The sequence below is a fragment of the Mixophyes fleayi genome, chromosome 7 (genome assembly GCF_038048845.1).
Source record: "Mixophyes fleayi isolate aMixFle1 chromosome 7, aMixFle1.hap1, whole genome shotgun sequence".
Lineage (NCBI taxonomy): Eukaryota > Metazoa > Chordata > Amphibia > Anura > Limnodynastidae > Mixophyes > Mixophyes fleayi.
In genome coordinates, this window is record NC_134408.1 from 129,839,325 (window position 1) to 129,863,554 (window position 24,230).

At 39.2% G+C, this 24,230-nt stretch overlaps 1 protein-coding gene across 4 annotated transcripts in view; it reads left to right on the plus strand.

The window, feature by feature from the left end:
• The window catches only part of COBLL1 (cordon-bleu WH2 repeat protein like 1), a 113,145-nt gene that overhangs the window by 71,437 nt on the left and 17,478 nt on the right, over positions 1-24,230 (plus strand). For all 4 annotated transcript variants that reach the window (XM_075180737.1, XM_075180739.1, XM_075180736.1 and 1 more), the window contains exons 3-10: positions 8,558-8,746; positions 11,870-12,077; positions 13,411-13,639; positions 14,031-14,078; positions 15,895-15,983; positions 16,869-17,108; positions 22,711-22,873; positions 23,972-24,025. In XM_075180737.1, the coding sequence (XP_075036838.1) occupies positions 8,558-8,746; positions 11,870-12,077; positions 13,411-13,639; positions 14,031-14,078; positions 15,895-15,983; positions 16,869-17,108; positions 22,711-22,873; positions 23,972-24,025 (1,220 nt within the window). The remainder of the gene's footprint in view (positions 1-8,557; positions 8,747-11,869; positions 12,078-13,410; positions 13,640-14,030; positions 14,079-15,894; positions 15,984-16,868; positions 17,109-22,710; positions 22,874-23,971; positions 24,026-24,230) is intronic.

A 24,230-nucleotide genomic window follows, 5' to 3' on the forward strand; every position in this document is an offset into this window, starting at 1 on the left:
AAACATCTGTGCGCGCAGCGTGCCAGACTGCCAATGTGTTTTAAATCCATCTTTTATAAAACTTCCTTTTTTGTACAGGCAGGCTTTTTTTTTGACTAGTGTTTTTAACTGGTAAAACATGGGACATTAAAATTCCTGACATGTGTCTGGTTGACAGAAGTGAAACATGATTCATTTTTCAGTCTGTGTAGATGTTGTAACGATTAGACATTTCAGCAAGTTAATCAGCCTTGCTCGATTCATATTCTTTTAGCATAAGACTTGATAAAGCCGCTTACTTTGAATATTGTCATTAGCTACTGTTTTAAGTGTGCACACTTTTGCAGATATTTGCTAATCTTCTAATAAATGTTCTACAGCAGGCCTGTGGCTCTCCAGGGGTTGTGAAACTACAAGTCCCAGCATGTCTTGCCAGCTATCGGCTGGCTATCTACTGGAAAAGCATGCTGGGGCTTGTAGTTTCACAATACCTGGAGAGCCACACGTTGGTCAGGCCTGTATTATAATGATTATCTGTGTTTTGCCAATAGTAAGGTTCACTTAAAGTACATTTAGATGCCTATATGTTATCACATATTTGCCAACAATTGAAAAGGCAATTCCGGGAGATCTAGGTCAGGGGGCGTGGTTGGAGGGGGCGGGGTGCGGTCGATCACTTCATTTTGGCCCCACCCCCACGACAAAAACATCATTTTGTTGCGGGGGCAAAATGACGCGATTCACCGCAAATTGAGTAATTTTAATGAGTGCGTTCCGTATGCGGGATACTTGCCTGCTCTCCCGGGAGTCCGGGAGACCTACCTGAATTTTGGGAGTCTCCCAGACATTGTGGGAGCGCAAGTATGTGTTATCTATATGTAATCGCTTAACATTTGACTTGAACATCAACTTGGGGACATTGTTCGGTATAGACTTGTGTTGTTTTTTTTTGTTTTGAAGAATTCTATAAAAGAATCGATGAAAGCGCAAAAAATACCTATAGATGTGGGATATGGTTAGTTTGCATCGTGATGGACACAACAGTCTTCGCCTGCGGCCCAGCTTCTTCCTGCTTTCTTGCCAGATGTTTGTTATTACTTGTAACACTTATATAAAATGTCTGGTGATGTTTTATTACAGATAGGCGTCTCTTTGATTAAATGCATTGTTTTAACTTATTAATGAGATTAAGGATAATGTGCGGCCCTTTTGAAGGTTAAAGGGCCGCTCATGTGAACCTTGAAGTATATCGGGTTGCCTATCACTGGTTTAAAATGTATCTACTGACAGTAACCATTTTTGTGTGCTGAGCCAATACTCCAGGCCAAACCATGACAAACAGTCGCAGACCATTATTCCTTCGCCAAACTTTACAGTTCGCAGTATGCGTTTTGTGAAGGAAGCTTTCTCCTAGCATCCAGCAACTTCTGGCAGATGATGAAGCGTGATTCGTTACACCAGAGAACGCATTTCCACTGCTCCAGAGTCCAATGTCGTTGTGCTTTACACCCAGTCCAGTCAACATTTGGCAATTGTGTTTGGTGATCCGAGGCTTCTGTGCGGCTGCTCTGCCAAGGAACCCCAATTTAGGAGGCTCCTGACGAACAGTGCTGGTGTCACTTCACAGTAACATCACTTACAGTTGACCTGGGGCAGCTCTAGCAGGGAAGAAATTTGGCAAACTCGTTAAAAAGTAGGCATCCTATATCCGGTCCAGTCAGATGTTAGAATCCTTGTATGGTACAGTTTTTCAAGATGGTAAACCATGCATGGAAAAAGGAATGTAGCGTCTTTAAAGAACATAGAATGTTCAAGTTTCTATAATTAAATAAATGTAGGGGTTTGTCGCTATAAAGATATCCCTGGAAATGTGGTGCAAATGCAGGTCCACAAGTGAATGTCGAAGGGCAAAACTGAATTCATTGTTAAGGTGGACTTGACTACAGTCACACAACCTTCTTTTGGCATCCCCTGTATGTCCGTGTGTACTCTGTTTTAAAACGGACGGACCCAGAGCATTGGTAGCCAATTGCGTCATCTGAATGATCACAGCAGCGCAGAGTATATTAGGAGATAAGTATGCTGATTCTGTGGGAGGCAGTAACCTGTCCACTTCTGTGACAATGAGGACAGGCCTCCAGTGTTTTCATGTGTAGGCAAGGAGAAGCCCACAGACTGGGCGTTAGTGGGTGGTTCCGCACAGACAGGTGAGGTGAGATGAGGCTCTTGGCAAATTGGTGCAGGAAGATTGTGATGTCAAACACATCTCTAAGTCTCTTACGCCTTCACTGTTTTTTGTTTTTTTAGTTCAGTTGAGTGACGATTCAGTGAAAATCATCAGCATGGTAAAGCTCTTCTGCTTTCGGTTCACTCATAGCTTTTGCTACAGCACTGAATAGTACAGTTAATCCCACAAAAATAAATACAAATATAATTAAAAAAGCAAAGCATGTGAATAAATGCATTCAATTACATGTAGCGATGCTGTGTTGTCATATGCAATACATCATGTGCAATATAAACTTGTGACTGAAAATCGGTAAAGGATCACTAACCTCAGCTAGCTACCCAGTCATGCGCAGATTTCTATGGAATTGCCAAGTAAGCAGTCCATGTAGTGACTATGAAATGCTCAGTGTGGTCTCTGCCTTGAATGTGCTTTACTGTGTGTTACTATGAGGGATCATCACTACGGTAAAAGTGAAGATCTACCCGCAAGTGGATTAATCCACAGTTGGATAAATCCAGGTACTTATACCAGTAGTATAGAGTATGTCCTAAAAGTGCACTCCTGTGTATCCATTGTCATTTCTGCTTCCCAATGCTACAGTCAAGCTTTAGCAGGTGTTCAGCATAGAATTGTTGGTCTGCTGGTGATATCATGTAGGAGACAGGCTATTCACAAGCTATCAGTCAAACATAGAAGCTGGTCCTGATTGTGTAGAACACCTTACTGCACCTGGTGCCTTTGAAATGACATCTACACCTTGGATTTACTAATAGAAGTCTTTGTGATTTTATTTTGGATGTGTATATTTACCTTTTTAATGTTAAAGTGCTGCATAACTGTAATCGCTATATAATTTAGTTTAAAGGAAAATTCCACTTTCATGGAGTTTTGTTATAATTTAGGTGTTATTTTGCAAAATAGATTGTAAGGCTTCAATTGGTTTATTTATTTATTTTATTTTCCGTAAAGGGTATATTTTGCAAATATATTCCTGTCCTATATATAACTGTTTCTGTATATACTCTTTAGCAGAGAGGGATTGTGTTTAGTCCTCTGTCTATGATTTCAATGGACAAACATAAACAGATTTTCATGCTACTCTGTTCAAATCTGATGATGTCGGAAAGATGATGGGGCACGGGGGCTTGGTCATAGACAGAGGACTTGCGAAGGCCTATCCCCTAAAGATAAGTAGAGCTTCAGGACAGGTAGCGCTGTGTACACTCTGTAACACGGGTGTTAGTCTTCAAGGGAAAACTCCATTCAGAATCTTTTTATCTGTAAAATCCCCCCGACCTCGCCCCTTTCCCAACTGAAAGGCATTATTCACCCCCACACCAGCTCCATGTAGTCTATTCTCCGGCAACTGAAGCTAGAGAACTTTCAAATTTAGCAGGGCTTTCACTGGTTATCAGGACAATGCTGATTGGTCTAGCTATGGAGTGGCTCATGCTGAATTGGTCTGTATTTGTACTGTCTACAAAAAAGTGTACTCTTATGACCACATATAGATCTGACGCTTGGAGAGATGGAACAGAGGAGGGACTGCAAGCACAGTCTGAGTACAGAAATCATTCGGATACCCCTGTCGGTAGCTTGTGGATGCCTGAGGGCATTTAGGATGACGGTCACCACTACTAGCTGGCCGCTACTGGCTGTGAATTCACATCTGAAACTTATATATATATATATATATATATATATATATATATATATATATAATGATAAAACATATTTATATTTTTCCTTAATTAAAAATACAATTGATTAAAAGGCAAGCTGTACGATTAATAGCTTCTTTTTAGTATCCATGAATTAAGTAGATTTACTTAAATCTGCCACGTGGTCAGGCTGCATATTATTATTTCTAAGTTACCAGCGTTTGTTTGCAGTGACTAACATAAATATTGATACAGTTATTTGTAGACCTGTATGGGTAGAGATGTCAAGCAGGCTGCTGCTCAAATGTACTCCCAGGATAGATTTATTTTTTAATTATTTTATTTTTAAAAATAAAAAATAAGAGTTCTGTTGGTAGGAAGGAAATGGAGCTGGACTATTGGGGACCGAAGTCAAAGAAACCAGATTTCATGTCCTGCCAATTGCCTTAGGGTAGATTGTGATTTTACAAGGTGTTACAAGAACTGCATTTTTTTTATTCTTGTAGTTACGATATTAACAGAGTATTTTTTTTTATTTTTTATTGTTTTCGAGTCGTACAATAATTTAAATTCAGATGCACAGAAGCCATTGCTGGCGCGTTCTAACATTGTACAAGTATGCAGTAATCAGTCAGCAATAAGATTTAATCAGTCCCGTACAAGCTATGTTACTGTGGTGTAACTGAACTTAAAGCACAGGCGAAAAAGAGGAGCCACAGGGAACCTTGTTTTCTATGGCAAACTCACCTGTTTGTTCCAAAGAAACTGTTTTTCAGTGCATTGAAATATAGCACATATTACATATGTTTTAAGATTTCATAGGAAACAGTGGCTGCACTATTTTGCCTGAGATTTGAATGGGGTTACCGCTTATTTACCAACTTTGGAGATCCCCCCACTTCGGGAGGGGAATTCTCTCTGCAGTGTCTTGAGGGCGTGGCCACGTGTTTCTTGTCATTAAGCCCCACCCATCTGCTAAACAATACCAATTTTGACCTGTTACAGCAGAGGGTAGGGCCAGGGTGACACATTTAGCCCCGCCCCACCCACTTCACTAACGAAATGGGCAGGATGCGGGAGGTTGCCCTGCTCTCCTGGGAGTCTGGGAAAACTCCCAAAAATGTGTGAGTCTCCCAGACATTTCGGGAAAGTAGGCAATTATGGGTTACCGTATTCTCAGTCAAACACAATTCTATTGCTGATATTTGAATTGAGACTAACTAAAGCCAAAGCCTGGTTTACATGTTTGTGTAGCCTACATCTATTAGGTAAATCAAGAGCATTGAAAGATGGTCACATGCATCCCAAGATCAAACCGCAGAAAATGAATTCCTGCCAGTTTAGACAACTAATGTAAACAGTAACGTCTTCAGTCAAATACAGCACGCCCTGTTACTTGCTGAGCTCTGACAGATAATGTCACTTCATTCTTATCTACTTTACCGCCAAAGAGGTAACCTCACAGGAACAATTAGTGTAGGCTGGCTGCATACACTTCAGTATTGGCCAATTGGTCCAATATTGTTGCTTGGGCGGCCTAACAATGAGTGGAATGTCTGATAATGATCCACAGTGTTATTATATTATCAGAAGATAATGTTTGTCTGATAATCGCTCTGTGATGTGCGCTACATTTCACTGCACTGAAGAAAAGAGCAGGTTCTTTTGATTAAGCAGAAGCGTTTACCACAGAGAAGAATGTTCCCAGTTGATGCCATCTCCTGTTCTTGCATGTGAATGGAGCATGATTTGTAGATGTTGGAAGATGATTGACTAATGGTGGTCATCGTCAGACAGCATTTCCCAGCATGCCCTGACAGCGGGAACTGATCCAAATATTTTGCCCAAGTGCCAAAAACGGACAGATCTCATCCAGCTTGGTTGCTCACATATGTGGCCAAATTTGAAAGTGATCTTGATGCCCATGCCGTGTATGGAGGACTGTAGGGAGATTGTTATTGCTACTACTCACAGATAAAAGTCAAACAATTGATATTAAGCAGAAATCTTGTCTCTGGAACAATTGTGGCTGATCACTAAAGAGATCCATGCTGGTTTTTTTCTAAACAAGATTATATATATATATATATATATATATATATATATATATATATATATATATATATATATATATATATATATATATATATAATTGTATTAGTGTGTTACTTTGTATCTACATAATATTCTTAAATAGGTTAGATAAAAGCAGGCTTTTTTTTATCTGCTAGGATGTCTTCTCAAACAGTTTACTCTCTTCATCTGATTTATTGCATTACAGACATAAAAACATTAAATATAGATATATTGTCCAAATTATATCACATCGCCTGAATACATATATACTTATATAGGCTCAATGTGAACTCGATACAAGTCACAGCTGATATGTAGATGTTGAAGTGAATCACATTGTATGCCTGTGTTCTAAAAGGGGTTATACCACGAATGCCAATCCATGTTAGTTAGGCTGTTCATTGTTCACATCGGAGACCGGAGGGAGCGAAAGAAGTGGGTTTGTTCACCTTACCCTAAGGTACCCTGTTTTACCGGACTCTTTCAACACTTTTTTTGTCATGGACATTTATGTACCTAGCGAAGCAGTTAGACTGACATCTATTGGATCACTTGTATCATTTGGAAGAGGTTGTTCCAGGAGATTCATATGGAATTTATTAGGGTGGATAGACTTGGATAGATCTGTCAGTAAGATTGTAGTCCCCATGCTTATTGTATACTCTTTATCTAGAGTGGACTAGGTTCATGAATTATTCATTACCATCCACAGGACTCTATGGTATAACCCCTTTTAGAACACCGGCATACAATGTGATTCACTTCAACATCTACTTATCAGCTGTGACTTGTATCGAGTTCACATTGAGCCTATATAAGTATATATGTATTCAGGCGATGTGATATTATCATGTGGACTATATATCTATATTTAATGTTTTTATGTCTGTAATCCAATAAATCAGTTGTTTTTTTTACCATTTTGTGAACTCATTCATGTTATTGGTTATAGCGCTGTTTACTTTTTTGCTTATATGATTCTTTAAGAGTTCTCACAGCAACCAGTTCCATTTTTGCCTATTTTTCTCTACCATCTGTCTGTCTATTTCTGGGACTTCTATTTATTTGTTACTCTCTTCATCTGCATGGAAACATACAGTGACTAATGGCAGAATGGGATAAAAGAAAATAAAGAACAACCATGAGCCTACAGATATGATCACACACACAAGGTATCTTTAGAAAGGCTGGATGTAGATTAAAAATTCCAGAAATATCTTCACACACAATAAATACCTCCATATATAGATAAGAAGAGTCGCCAATGGTAGATCAAGGGTTCCACTGTGTAGTGTCCACCTACTGGTAATCTTTAGTTTTTACGTCTTCCTGGCATGAATCATTGTCTGATATAGAATGTGAAGAAAACAATGCAAAAAATACAACTAAGAATATTCCTTTATATCACTTACTGGATATATACAATAGACCTGTATACCGTCAAGGATGCACATTTCCAACATGTTTCTACACATAGGACGCCGTGACGTCACTGAGTGGTGCTAAACCAGGTTTCATTGTTGAGCTTTATACAGATATTCTGATCTGTGTCATTATCGGTAAATAAAGATAATTAAAAAAAAATTTTTTCTTCATAAAATGGCCTATAATACATATAGTTAACCGCTGGAAAAGTAATTGTTAATCTGCTGTAACTGGTGACTTTAAAGACATGTACAGGTGTGCTTTTTATATGCACGTGGTACATTTGCCCTGCGCTACTAATGCAGCTTATCAGACCCTGCATGTAGGGTTCATCGGCAGTATATATGAGCAATCAGAGTGAACATAGAAATGTACGTACTTCAAAGGGATTGCTGACAGATGACAATCTTTGTTATAAATATCTATAGTTCTGTTGAGATTCGGACGTTTTCGGAATATATGTTTGTGAATTTTAAGCTCACTTTAAACAGGGAGCTTTTAAAGCTACTTAACAGCAGAACATGCAAATAAGCCTCCCCTATGCAGGAGAATAGACTTCTGGGATATGCATATACATGGCAACTATTTGAGTCAATGGGTTTTTAGAGCAATGACTTACTTGTGCTGAAACAGAATTCCAACATGTAGAGAGACTGTTTTGCCCTTATTAGAACTCAGCACAGGATCATGTTTGCTCCACAGCCTTGTAAATGGCATTTGCCAGAAGTGTGTTAATCTGAATAGGTGTTACCTAGCCGCCTATCAGAGATGGTTGAGGCTAATAACGGTAGAGCAATTTAAATGTGCTTGGGATAGACTTATAGGCATATATATATATATATATATATATATATATATATATATATATATATATATATATATATATATATATATATATATATATATATTATACAAGCATAAGGGATCAAAGAAGGTTTGAGTTTACAATAGGTTAAAAATTGGACAGACAAGATGGGCCAAGCGGTTCTTATATACCGTCAACTTCTATGTTTCTAACTATTTAAATGTTCGTAGTTGCTTTTATGTAAGTTTTGTTGGTTGAGTGGTCCTTTAAGAATATAGAACATATTTGAAAAATGTGACCCTTTGACACATTATGAATAGAAATGACTTGCCAGCTGGAAATCTATTTAACACAAACTGTTTATTTGTCTTGTATTTTTAGGAAAAAAGCCAAAGGCAAGGCTCCTCTTCCTCCCGGAGAAGCCAGGTACTCTGACAGCTTGCCATCATTTGATTCAGGGGACACAGGACAATATAACATGGATCAAAAGGAGAATATTATCGATAGAGACATTGAGTTAAAAGTAGTTCTTCCTGGTGACAGACTCACATCAACTATCGTGAATGGCAGGTATGTGTGTGAGACATATTAAAGTCATTTTATCGCTTATTAAATAAACATTGTCCAATGCGATTTAGTGTGGTTCCAAAGCACAAAGATATTTAATTGCATAATATAGCAGGATTTATAATAAGCCATTTTTATGCATAAAAGATATTATACTAAAGCAGGAAAGTATAAAAACACAGAATACGTTACATTTTCTAATGAGCTTCACCCAGGATAAGTCATGTTGTCTGTAGTCAGGATCAGAGAGAGAGAACAATGGCCAGGGTGCTTATAAGCATCACGTCTATGGGTCTTCATTGGCTCAGGGTTAATGATGTTCCAGTTGCTTGTTGATCATAGGTTCATTCAAAGGATTCCTCTGATAAGGTGTGACCACCTCACCCTTAACTGCTGAACATGTGGCGCTTAAGGAAACTGATCTAAACCAGTTTCTACACAGTGTCATTTTGACCATTAATCTTTTAGCTTCCATAACTATTGATCGCAGGAAGCGATCGCAAAGCCGAAAGTAGCGGATTAGAGATGGTAATGTGCATATCAAAATGACACTAAACATGATACACTTCCTATATCCTGAGTCTTAGATACCTTTAATATATTATCATTTATGTATAAACAATCTCTAATACATTTTACTAATAAACAAATGTGGATCAGAACCTTCATAGACGTGTGTTGTTTACAAGTGCAAGTGTGAATGTAAATGTGTGTGTTATTAACCTGTGCGATTACGTCCTAACACGTGGCGTATCAATTGCAATCGCACGGTAAAACAATATTAATCAATTTGGTTTACTTCATCCAATTACTTGACTTCCACAGACACGTGGGAATCGGATGATAGTTATTAAAGGCTTAAAGTGGACCTATAACCAGGAGGTGTAGAGAGTTTTATTTTATTTTTGAAAATATAAATGAGTTTTCTAACATTAAATACATTTCCCCCACCTGTTCGGCCAGGAAAGACAAAAGGATGTTGTAGAACATATATGGGCTTTGCTGTGTCCTCTCCGCTGCTTCCTCTTCTATTTGTCAGCTTTCCTGACCAATAGGAAGTGCTGACTTATTAGTATGCTAGCTTTAAGCCTATTTCTGCTGCTTACTGACATTGAGAAAAAATAGGAGCGTTGTCATAAGCGTTTCTAAACGTTGGGGGGGGGGGGGGGGGGTTTGTGATTTTTTTTTTATTTTTAAATCTTCTAGAGCAGTGTTTCTCAACTCCAGTCCTCAGGGCCCACTAACAGTGCAAGATTACCAGGTGACCAGTGAAATAATGATACCACCTGCTACACTGTGTCAGTCAGTAATGAATACACCTTTGCTCCAGCAAGGAGATATGAAAAACATGTACTGCTAGGGGGTCCTGAGGACTGGATTTGAGAAACACTGTCCTAGAGAAAACATTGATTTAATACTGACAGCTTGTGTATGAAGTCAGCTTTTTAAAAACCTACTAGGTGAGAATTGGGTGGGGGAAATTTATTAAAAAAAAAAAAAAAAGAAATGATTAAAAAACAATAATCTTTTTGATAAAGAAACTTCCAATAAAGAAACATGTTAACTTTAATGCTGAAGGAAGAATGATTGCAGTTAAATAAAATAATTCTCTAATGGACACAGTGACGTTATATTAGAAATTATTAGGGTTACACAGGTAGTCTGCTAAAATTTAGCAGGGAGAATGTTTATTAAACTGTTATATGCAGAATGGCCACTATGTGGCAGCAAAGTCCCACTTACATGTGTACAGATTCTGATACAGCACAAAATTTTCAGGTATTGGTATAATTTTTATTTGAAGTGAGCACTATATGGTTTGAAGTTTATTCTGCAGTATTTGCAATTGAGTGTGAGGTGGGTATTTGTTCCTAATGTTTAGTTTAGGGTTGCCAGGACATTGAGCACAGCACTTGTTTGCATTAGGAAACACAGAGCCACGGTCGATTAGCCCCTGCTGAGCACCGACTTAGGGTGTCAGTGTGGGAATTGGGGATCACCCGCACGAGTGGTTGTCGCTCTGTGCCGGGTGTGCTCATACCCAACTTACATGGTTGGGGCTTGTGTGTCCCCAACAGGCACCAGGATAAGAGCGTGGGGACCAGGCTGGATCCAGTTGCAGTAGTGGGGTAGGACGCAGCGTTCCAAATGTGGGTGCAGAGGTCTAATGCATTGGTGGTCTGTGGTATACAACATACCAGGATTGCTGGGCGATGTCTTGCTGATGGACTTTTGGAGAACCTCTGGTGGTGCCTGCAGAGTTATTAGAAGCCCCAATATGCAGAACTGCGCTACACAACATGTTGTTGTTCTTTATGACGAAGGAGGAGGAGCGGGCGACGGGACTTGGGTGACTCTCAATATGTCCTCCAGTGCCACCTTGTAGCACGCCTGCCAAAGGTTGCTGACGCCTGTTTTATTCCATGAAGTGGCTTAGGTGATATTTAAAATATTTACAGTCATTTAATGCATTGTTGTCCACTTAAGCGGCAGAGGATTTGACAGCTTTCAGACAGCCATGCTTTGGGGAAAGTGTTCAGTGCCATGGAAGTCACAACCGATCAGTTGTCATCCTCTGTCAATGAACACCTCCCCCTCCTCATAGCACTGACGTGCCAAAGTTGTAAAATTCTTCTGTGACGTTTAACGCCACTTAAATATACAACCCCTTTAATACCAACAGATTAAATCTCTAATAGTTCGAATCTAAAATATCTCCTCCCATAGTGGTGTGGCTTTCTACACAGAGAACAAACCTTACCATCTCGCCAATAAACTTCCTGCCTTGTCACGCCACAGTTGACATACTGGAATACAATTACCTCCCCTGCCCTTTGGGCTTCACCCACTAAATGAATAAGATGTTCTGCTTTAACAAATTCCAGGAATAAGCGCAACGTTATTGAAAGATAGAAAAATATAATAAAAGCACACGCCATGGATATGATGAAACTCCACTTTGAATTAGACCACAGTCCCGAGATGTCATTTTTATCAGAAGTCATTGGTGGGGGTATTCGGATTGCTGATAACTTGAATTTAACAGTACACTTAATCATTTAAAACTTTATATCATTCCCTTTATAACTATTGATGAATGAAAATATTTCCCTTATGTTTGTACAGCAAACCCACGATGGACCTGCTTGTGTTCCTGTGTGGTCAGTACCATTTAAACCCATCCACCTACACCATAGATCTCATTGCTGCAGATAAGAGTCAGCTCAAGTTCAAACCCAACACGCCCATAGGAATGCTGGAGGTGGAGAGTGTCGTTTTGAAGTCGAAAAATCCAGATGACAAAAATAAAAAGCCTGGTCCGATCGTGCCAGAGGTGAGTTTTATTGCTTCTAAATAAATTTGCTTTTGTATATATTTCAATTTCCATATTCATATTACTTCATGGGAAAACCACAAAAAGAATTATAGTCATGTGGTTTATAGGTTTGTGTGAGTAGTAAAACTCTGAGTACATATGGTACAAATAGCTGCTGTGAATTTGTGCGAGTGTGTAAACAGCTACACAAACCATCTACAGATGATGGACGTTCTCTTGTAATATCCCCATTGTAGAGGATATATCACTTTCCCAAATTTTGGGGAACAACCCAGATAATGATTTGTTGATATGCTAATTTCAGAACACATAGTCTGTGCCTTTAAGCATTTCTTACTTGTTGTTGATTTAAAGGGTTTCTCAAAAAAAGTATTTATTAGAGTGTAAGCTCACACGAACAATGCCCTCTTCTCCTGTTTTTTAGTCTTCCCCTGTCTCATCCAACTGTGATTCGGTGTAATATGCCTCTTGCTTTGTTCTGTTGGACATTTAATTGTTATATACCTTACCTATTATGTCTTTTGTATAGTATTATGCTTAATTTCCTACCATTGTGTTGTATTTTTGCCTTTGCCTGTTTTGCACATTGCCTGTTGGTCCTTTACACCTTTGTACTATACTGTGTTTCTCCACTGTGCAGTTCTGCATTAATAAATGAATAAATGATGATAAATGATAATAAATAATAATAAATGTGATTGGGCTTCTGATCCAGACTTGCTGTGATGTTCTTCCCATATCTAGGACCCATGTACCTCTATTTTTATTGTTATAAGGTGTGTTAAGCATGCATAGCATCTTTCACAGTTTATTTTCCACTGGCAGAGTGCACTCTCTGTTATCCTAGACACGGTGTCACATGACATCCCAGTGCATTGTGGAATATGTAGTTCTGCAGAGCTGTGTTTAGTGGAATGCAGTTCTATAACACTACATATACCACAGTGCATTGAGGCATTACATGAGAATGCAGCTTAAGTAATGCAGAGCATTTTATCAATGGAATATGAACTGTGGTGGTTCCAATACTGCTAACTTAGTGTGGAGTAAATAGAAGTGCACATCGCCAAAAAAAATCATTGGACAATACATTTATGGTGGATAAATGCTTGGAACAACCAAAATGAATCATGACTCGCTTACCAAAACTTCCTCCCGGGATATTATGTACTCCTATGGTGTTTTCAGAGCTAAGGGTCCTATATTGATTTTTTGTGGTACGCCAACATGGAAACGCTAATCACTTCTACAGATAAATCTTCCAGCGATGTGATTACTTTGAGTTTGTGCAGCTGGAAATAACTCATAAATACCATTTTTTGTTTCTCAGCAAACCGTCCGCGTTGTAATAAACTACAAAAGAACACAGAAGACGGTGATGCGAGTCAGCCCCTTTATTTCACTACAAGATCTCATCCCCTCAATTTGCAGTAAATGTGAATTTGAACCACGTACTACAGTGTTGCTACATGACTACGAGTCCCAAAAGCCTCTAGATCTGACAAAGTCTCTCAATGATCTTGGCTTAAGGGAGCTCTATGCATTGGATCGCAGCAAAGGTAAGTGGTATATGGATTATGTGTTGTTGACGTAGGATTGCTAAACTATAATACAGTTCTTTAGTTCTCTTAGTAAAAACTCTTCTATAATCATGCATTCTGCATGGCCATGTGATTTATTGGTCACATGGGGGGGAGGAGGTGAGCACTTGGAGATTTCCCCCTTAAGTGGGCAACCCCTTTAATAGCAATAGACAGAATAACTTGTTTTTTTGCCATTTGCAACACGTAAAAACACTACTTACGTATTGTGCTGGACATAAATACAAATGTTTAATTTTATCATTTTAATTGATTTCGGATTTAAGTTACTTTTGTCTGTCTGCAGCATTTTTGTGGGTTTTTTTGTTTTTATTTAATCTTCATTTAATTCGGTTTTCTTTCCTTTTAGCAACGACTCCTACATCTCCTACAGGGTTCAGGCCCCCACCTTTGCAAGGCAAGTGCTCCACTTTCATTATTATCAAAGTCTAAATGTAACGCTAAAAAAATAAATAAATCTGCTCAACTTTCTGTAACTGATCAAAGTTTGTGAATGGTGGTTGTGGGTTTAGCAGATTAGAGCTGATTGGAGCAGGTTCTTGCATAAGTCTGTTTGTGTTACTTACCATGTAATCAGAATTAACACAGTCTCAGGAATACATTCATTACAGTAGTTATATCATTAAGTGTAAATCTATATTTAAATAGTTTCTCTTCCTTTTTCCCCCAATGATAATTACATATATGAAAATAAAAACAAATACAGTTACATCTCATGAAAAATGTGTCCTCCCATTTGTTAAAAGGGCCCTGTCACCAGTGGCAAGAGAGCGAACCATTAGCAAAGTGCCCAGAGGTAAGTATCTCCTGAGGGTATATTTACTATACTGTGGGTCTGAATAAGTGGAGATGTTGCCTATAGCAACCAATCAGATTCTAGCTATCATTTTGTAGAATGTACTAAATAAATAACTAGAATCTGATTGGTTGCTTCTTTCTCAAACCCGCAGTTTAGTAAATATCCCCCGGGACTCTCCGGATCCAGCTCTGCCGAAAGGTCTACAGCACCAGGCTATAGAGTTACGTTCTGTAGAATTTGGGCAGCGAGCTACTGGGAACACCTGACAGTGGCTGGTCCTTACGTAATAGCCAGGACCCTGGCCGGTAGATCGCTCTCGCACAATGTTTTGAGTTAAATATTTGTACATGGAAAGCAATGTTCCCCGTCTACCTACTCTGGACACCATCACTGTGGTTTCTATAGAGCATTGAACAGCTCCTGGGTGTAGTAAGTGAATGAAGGTTTTGGGGTTTGTGTGTGTTTTTATTGTTTTTTTTTTTTTTACTGTTTTGTTATAATGGGCATAGGTGGGATTCCTGTCCATTATACTGGGGCCACTGGGCTGGTCACTCCAGGGAAGCCATAGCCGCACCAGCCAAGGGAACATTCTGAAGCTAGTTTACACTATGGCATGTGAGCCCCTGGTATACTGGACTTACATGGTAACCCTGTTATGCTGGAAAACCGCCCAAGGCTGTCCAGCTCTGGGGCTAGTTGAGGATTTGGATAGGGGAGCACGCTGCCCATTTTAAAAATTATTATTTATTTCTTACTGCCAACCCTGTAAAATTAAGATCGGTACGGAGGTTAGCGGGATGATTTTCTTTGACCGAATTCCAGCAAGCAGAATTCGTGAGCTTCCTGCAATTCTACTGAAATAATATATTTCACTTGTCCCAAAAAAAACAGACCTAAAATAAATTTGGGTAGATTACATAATAAAGTAAAAGTGACTTGAGAAATGTGAATATTGGCCTGGTCATATGAACCTGAAACATGAGGTCCTGAAGTATGTTTATTCCAAATATCTTTAAGTAAAATAGACTTTTCTGCAACATTTGAAACATTTTATTAAGAGTGTACTTTCTGTGATAAGTGTTTGGATTGAAATGTAGTGCGGCCTTCAGAAGCTTGTTTACTTACACATAGCAGTCAAAGGGAAGCAAGCGCTCAGTTCCTGACTTTGTTATATCTCGGATTGTGGCAGAACTTTGGTGCTTCTTATTGAAGACTCGATAAACAAGGTTCTGATCAGCTTCAGTTTCAATTCATTGACGGGAAGAACGTGAGCACACGTTTGTCCTAAGTGGCGCTATCCTTATAAATAACATTATGATCTGCCCCAAATTTATTAATCTTAAAAGAGATGTAACATTTGTCGTCATGTAAATACAGCATGTTTATTAGTTAACGTGTGTAACATGTTTTACAGAGTCTTGTCAGAACCTGGAAATAAAACAGAATGATGACAAACGGTTCTTCAACTTCTTCCGAAGAAGTACTAAAAAGAAACGTGATCAGGTAAATATGTCCTTATCTTTATAACATATTCTAATATAGTTGCAACTCTTGTAATGGAACGTTCAGAACCTCAGTCTCTGTTTGTACAATTTGAAGGTTCTGTCCTGCACTGCTTGTATCTTACATTTTCATCCCAATCTTCAGAGGTGGTAAGAGGCATTCTCTACCCAAATGGGCTGTGACCTTGCAGAAAATGGTTACGCCATGGGTAGGATCGAGGGGTGGATTGGGGGTATGCCCTAATTTGCCCCTATTTTCCAATCAGGAATGTTGGTCGGTATTCTGTGTACATTTTTGGTTAATGTCAACTTAGATGCTGCAGCTTGCCCAATGAGTATCAAAGATAATGTTATCCGTTCCACTGGGGGCATCGCTCTACCCGGCAATAAAAGTTCATCCCACTACCAAATGCAAGGGCTTCAAAGAGGCGCCTTTTGTACCCCTAAACAGGGAATGTAACTTGCTCCTTTTAAAGTGCACCTCTCGGCTACACAGCGCCTCATTGATGTCCATAGGCATAGGCTGCCTTCTCTATGTGTAAGGCACAGTTGTATTTTAATGGACACAGTGTCTGACTATGCCCCTAATAGTCTCTATTGAAGTAATATTTTACTGACGAGTTAAACGTTGCATAGCTGATCTTTTACTTTTATTATTATTTTTTTTAAAAATTGAGCAAAATTATTTTCTGTGCTTATTCAACATTTTGCTCAATATTTTGTTTAGTGTACTTGGGGAAGGGGGGGGGGGATTGAGTGAGATTATGTTGGCATATTCAAGAAAAGGGCATGGAGCTACATATAGGTCCTGGAATTCATATAGTTCTGTTTTTCCATTGCTTCTTAAACCACCCGTAACATTATCCTGTTCCTGTCTTCTGTCCAGACTAATAGCGCCCCGGCCACTCCTCTGCTCAATAAAACCAAACCGCCAAATGCGATGAGAGAGAACACCGTCTCAAAGTCCTATGACTCAAACACGCTGCCTTCCGATGTTCCAAAGAAACGGAGAGCCCCGCTGCCGCCTATGTACCCGCCACAAAATGCCGCAAATGACATATCCCGCGGCCAGATCTGTACTTCATCTTGTGTCGTAAAATCTGTCAGCGTGGATGAAACAGAAAGGGTGAGTGATTTTTTTTTTTGTTTTTGTTTTACTTTAAACTTGTAAATATATTTAAAGTGGAAGTAAACACCAAAAATGTAATTTAAAACATCTATGTGTGCCGTTTACAGCTGTAACTAGTAATTCTTTCCTACATCCACTAGCTAAGAACCATCAGTGTTGGCTAACTAGAGGCTCCCATCATTATACAAAGGAGAGTCATTTACTGGTCATGCTGAAATACATTTCCATGGCAGTATGACTTATGTATGATAGTTACCTATTGTCCGTAAGGAAGACGCCAGATCACTTTGTACATGTAGTGTGGGAACCAGCGATTGCAATTGTGGCCAAGGAAGTTAAAGATAAGATAGTGTTTCACCGCTCGCTACCATATACAGAGAGTGGGTCAGTAGATCCTGTGCTCTTTTATAAACATTAGAAGCCAGTGGGTAAGGGGCCTTTCTAACAGTACATTTAGGCAAAAAAATCGCTCTAAACCATATCTGACTTTCATTGTCTAATTTGCATTAAAAATATAAAATCTGCTTATTGGCTGCTCTGCAATATTGGTAATTGAGCTCTAATGACAATGTATATTCTTTTCCTAAATACTTAGCCTAGTTTAATTCAAATGGATGTTTTAAAACAATTTTTTTAAAAAAAAAAAAAAAAGAAAACTAATGTAGAATATCCATTTGGGCAGTGTGTACACTAAACACAAATCATTGACTTGAGTGAAATGGACTTTCTCATAGATGTTGCAGCATTCATTGACCTGGGAACAGGCTCTACTAGAGGAGGGGGGGGCAAGGGAAAACATTTCCCTGTGCCTCCAACTGGCAGGGGGCCCCAACATTTTCTGACTTATTGGTTTTGTGCTTTATATTTATCCATTTGCTAATTTGGCAATTTCCAAGTAATAAAAGTTCAAAGCTAGCGCCTAAACATGGTGGCGCATGCGCTTCTTGCTGTTTCTGCGCATGATGCATCTATCCACACAGACACATGAGATCCTCTCTTGTCCTTGAGATTTCCCGGGATCAATGATTCGCAACATCGCAAGGGAGTAGATTGTTTATAAGTAGAAAACTGGACTGGATTCATACTGTGTTTTCTCCAGCTGTGGAAACCACACACTAAACCTTGTGGGTGTTGACTGTACTGAATCCTGTAAGGAGCCCATTACTCACTGTGGAACTGTGCAGATCTTCAGTTCCTAATATATCCACAACTAGATGGCCTGCACGCATTGATTCTGTTACACCAGTTGTACATCATTTGCATTCTATGGGAACGGCTTTATCAAATATTGAAATTCTCCATCTGCACAAACGCTATCAGAAATTCAGTCCATTAAGAAGTACTTGCCGAAATTTGAATTTGTTCTAATGTCATCTTTGTAGATACAACGACTTACAATAATCAACCAAACTTGCCTCCTTATAGACTCCATTCTGTCTGGTCTTAATCGTCGATGTACGTCATTGGAAGTGATTTGTAACTTGTTTAAGTTTCTTTGGGAGTTCAACAAAATGAGTATTGAAGACCTGTGCTCCACAGCTGAAAACTTTCAGCAACAATACAAGGAAGATATCGCCCAAGATTTCAGCGACAAACTAATTTTCCTGAATCGAATTTATATAAAGCAAGGCAAAGGAACCTCTTACAGAAATCCTAGAACTAGGACTGTCTGGGGTGTTTCCCAACATCACAGTGTCAATGAGCATTTTCTTCAGTTTGCCAACATCTGTTGCTGCTGGTGAACAAATGTTCAGTGTGTTGAAGACCGTAAAAAAACTATCATTGCTCAACTATGGGGCAAGACGAATTTTCCAAATTGATTGCCGCAAAAAAAAAAAAAAATAGAAACTAGTCAAGCACTTCTAATTTGAGCATTTCTAAGTTAAGCATTAAAATCAATTTAAAATACATTTTTAATGTTTTTTTTTTTTTGTTTTTTTTTAGAAAAGGGGGGTTTGGGGCCTCTTAATTTGGGTTTCCCCCGGATATCTATAAACCTCTGAAAGGGCCTGTATATAACTGACGCCATCATGTGTACAACAATCTCGTGGCACTATTCAGTGGCAGAATGGCGTGCCAATCTGAGAGTATCTCTTAAACGTGTCTCGTCGACAATACATATATCCTGATCTTATAATAACTTTCTTCACTCACCTGGGCTTTAAGTACCTTTTTTGCACCTGGTTCTCTAACGACGCTTTAAAAAAATGTGTTCTTGACACTCCGTGGAAAAAAAAAGAAGTTAGTGTGTATTGTTGGATTGGTTAAGGGGAAACCGTTACACCACAGTGTTGGGTATTGTTTGGAAGTTGAACAGATCACGACGGATGGCTGGCATTTTAACAATGAAATTATCTAGTTGACCATACAAGCCTTCTTCACAGTAATTCTGTAAGGTCCAGTCATTTCTAATCCAAGGCAAGCAAATGGGTACATTGAATATACTAATACATCCCTTAAAGCAGGCCTGTCCAACCTGCGGCCCTCCAGGTGTTGTGAAACTACAAGCCCCAGCATGCTTTGCCAGTAGACAACCTGTTGATAGCTGGAAGGGCATGCTGGGACTTGTAGTTTCACAACATCTGGAGGGCCGCAGGTTGGACAGGCCTGCCTTAAAGCATACTGGTGGGTTCATTGACTTTTGACAATATTAACTCTAGTCTGTGGGTGGTAGGGAATATAGATTGTAAGCTCCTCTGAGAGTGATGTGAATGATAAGATATTTCCTGTAAGGCACAGATCAATATGTAGGTGCTGTATGAAAACTGGTCAATACATAAATCTTATATTATATATGCTAAAAGAATCCCTGCTATGTTTCTGTCTTTTGATGCTAAAAAAGTTGTTCAATAGAATATCCTGGAAATTTATGTCTCTCATTCTGGAAGCGGTTAGCACCTGGAGATTAGAGATTTGCTTACAGGCATATTTGCTCTATATTCAGACCCATCAGCAATGATAGGGATAAATGACACACCATCCAACAGGATTAATATCCGAGACGGTACTAGACAATGATGTCCGTTGTCGTCTCTGGTCTTCTCTCTGGTTATTGAACCCTTCCTTACCGGCAGTCATTAGATATCCACGAGTATTCCAAGACAATTTTTCTCTGCTCTTTTCCAGATTACAAACTGATCTGGCTTTGTGGCGCCCCTTTATTATTTTGTGGCTGGGCAGTATAATTATGTATTCCTCATTTATCTTTTTTTTTTTATATGTAAGTTTTGTTTTTATTCATAATTCTTGATGTTTGGGATATCAAAAACCTTATTTATCTTTAGACTTTAGTCTTCTTGTCTTAAGACTTTTAAACGTGTTTATTCTGCACCATTTGTGCAGCGTGCATATAACATGTACATTAATCCCTTAATACTTAAAAGATCACAGGAGACCAAATTCTGCTTATTTTTTTTATTCCATGCTTTTTAGTTGCGCCTAGATTAATTTAAATGCTACCTAACTAAATGGCAATAGTCCCATGCAGAAGAAAGCTGACACGATCAGAGTAACTGGTGCAACTTCAATGTTACCTAACTTAATGGCAATAGTCCCATGCAGAAGAAAGCTGACACGATCAGAGTAACTAAGCCTTGCACGCTAACTTATTTTTTTTCCTTTTCTTCATTTTTGTCTTTTTTTTTGCGTTTTCTGATGCTTTTTCAGGTCAGGGGAGGGGTCTGTTTAGGATCAGATGAGGTGACTGTGGCGGTGGGTGGCGCAGGTCACCTTCGTCATGTCTTATGCCTCTAAAACGTCAGACGTTTACGTCTGTCACCTGCAACAATGAAAAATAACAGCTTATTAGGTTAAAGATTCAGTTTTTCATGGTAGACAGAATTTGTTAAAGAAATCTTGTACAACACTGGCCTAGACTGTAATTTATACAGTAGCTGGACCATATATATTTACCTTTCCTTGTGCCTTTATTAGTGGGCACGTACTTCCTCTGGTTCCGGTAGCTTCTTCTCTTTGGGGTTTTCACCGGCCTCTTTTTGGGCGTGTGGGCCTTCTTTGGTTTACTTCGGTAGACCATGGTATCAGCCTTTTTGCCTTTCAGCCAGGAGCAAATGACTTGTGGGCTCCCAGCCCCCTCTTTTATACCCTGAGACTACTGTGTCCTATATGATGTCGTATGTATGTAGATACTGTGTCACAGAATATATAACACCAGTAATATGTCCAACAGAAGACCCCAGACAGTATTACAAGACTTGTACACCAGATCTATATACCAGGTTACAAATTGTAATAATACTCTCTTAACCTCTTTGCCAATATAAACAGTTTTGCCAGTGAATGTTCAATACACATTAGTGACAATCAAATGCAGGTATATTTTTAGTCAAAAACGATACCACACAGCAGAGAGGTACAGCCGAGGAGAGAAACTCTAGCCTGCAGCTCCGTGTCTGAGCCCAAAATTGGCGCCTCCGCACTGCAGGGACTGAAGATGGAGGCGGGAATCCCTTCTCTGGCTCCGCCCACCGACAGAATTTAAAAAAATAACCTCTCCTCAGCGCTACTCCGATCAGCCTATACTAAAGTTATGGCTGTTGGAGGCTTACGCACAACACGCAGAGTTACATGCCCAGGCAGCGTGTGCGCTTTTCCCCTCCTCACATCAGCGCCGCTCTCTATAATAGAGCGAAGCGCTTCACAGTCCCCGCTGCTCGTTGTCCCCAGGGAGGCGGGGTGCTTGCCGGCCAGTCCGTCGGCGGGGAGAGATGGATCCCTTATCTCCCCCGCGCGACCTAATTACACAGTGCCCCAAGCTATATAACTGTATGGGCACCTAAAGCCCTAATGGCTGCCAAAAATACTAAAATATCTTTAAGCTCGTGTCTAGGGGATTGAACTGCCGGCAAGAAGGTGCAAGGAAGATATAGGGCACAGCCACTTCTTGCATTGTGCGGGGATCAGAGTGAAGGAAGTCCAGGACTGTCACTCCCTCTGGGTCTTGGGATCGATCCCTGCGGGCACCCTGATAAGAAAAAATAAAATAAAAACATGTACAAATCTAACTAAACAGGGTATACCCAATGACCTGACTCCTAAGGCACTAAAAAAAAACTGAGTTCTCCAGGAGAGGAGGGACATAGTAGAGGAGGGGAGTAAAAACCATAGAGTTTTAGTGCCTGAACTCCCATACCCACTACTATACCCCAATGTGTCGCAGTGTCCCCCAGAGGTAGGAAAGAGAATATTCACTTTAGTTCAGGCCTGTCCAACCTGTGGCCCTCCAGGTGTTGGGAAACTACAAGTCCCAGCATACCCTTCCAGCTATCAACTGGTTGTCTACTGGCAAAGCATGCTGGGGCTTGTAGTTTCACAACACCTGGAGGGCCGCAGGTTGGACAGGCCTGCTTTAGTTCCACTTTAAGAAAACCACTTATCACACAGCACAACAAAGCTTAGTGTGTTGTATGAAAGGTATTTTATACGTTTGTTTTTATTGTGATTAACACAAACTTCTAATAACAACAAATCAAGATTTATTTATTTTTTCCTCCATATTGATGTAAAATGTTGAATGCATTGAATTATGTGCTATAGAATATTTTCTGTTTATAAAGGTATTCGCTGTGCATCTTTGCAGGCCCTACCTGGATTTGACAGATCTAGAACAGGCTCTTTTCAGCACAGCGGAACATCCTCATTCAACTCTTCTCTAAGGAGGACAAAGCGGAAAGCACCACTGCCGCCATCCCCGCCTCCGAAAACACTGCAGGACAGCAACGGCGAGAACAGGAATGAATATGGTAGTGTATCTGAGTAGATGGTCTGGATCTATCAATGCAGAATACATGGAAATGCAATAGGTTTTTATTATGATCATATGCAGCGGTCAAGCCATGTTGAGTAGAGTTCTAAAAGGCATTTTGTGGGTTTAGAGTAAAATGTCCAGTGGTCAGATCATGTAGTATTAATGTCTGAACAGTGTTATAGAATTATATTGTGATCATTTTTTGTGGTCAGATTATGTTGGGTGTATGCAGTGTCTTTTTACTGACTGTTGTACAATGGTATTTTGATCATCTTAACCTTATGTTTTATGTCTTAGTATATTGAAGGAATAATTCTCCAAACAATATACAGTGTTATGTAATGGTGGCGCTTTATAAATAAAGGATAATAATGACAATGTCCAGTGGTCAGGTCATGTTGGGGTGTAGTGTCCTATGTCTGTGTAGAGTGTAATATAATTGTATTATGATCATGTCCAGTGGTCAGGTCATGTTGGGGGTGTAGTGTCCTATGTCTGTATACAGTGTAATATAATTGTATTATGATCATGTCCAGTGGTCAGGTCATGTTGGGGGTGTAGTGTCCTATATCTGTATACAGTGTAATAGAATTGTATTATGATCAGGTCATGTTGGGGGTGTAGTGTCCTATATACAGTGTAGTAGAATTGTATTCTGATCAGGTCATGTTGGGGGTGTAGTGTCCTATATTTGTATACAGTGTAATAGAATTGTAATATGATCAGGTCATGTTGGGGGTGTAGTGTCCTATATACAGTGTAGTAGAATTGTATTATGATCAGGTCATGTTGGGGGTGTAGTGTCATATATATATATATATATATATATATATATATATATATATATATATATATATATATATATATATATATATATATATATATATATATATATATATAGCTATAGCGTATTCCACACTAAAGACTCACAGATATGCACCTAATGGCAATGTGTACCTAGAAAGGTTTTCAAATGTTGGTATGTATATGCATCACATGTCTTTAAACTATCAACAAAGTAAATATTTTGTATTATTATTTACACTAATGCAAAAATAAATAATGATTTTCTTGCATTTTACTCTGATACCAGGTGTGTCAGAAGACATGAACCAGGAGAACAGTCTTCATGTGACCTCTCCAACAGGTAAACATTTGTGTGCTTGTTTGTTAAAGGAGTTATATGCTGCTTCATGTGCCAAGTATTGGACAACGGTAGTTTATATTAAAATCCTGGCATTCTCTCAGAAGGAAAAGGCATTCAAAGTTTTGTAACATGTATGTGGGAACACCCATTTAATTATATAACAAATGGGGAACCTCGCAGTTACATGAATCAGAGGCCTATTGAC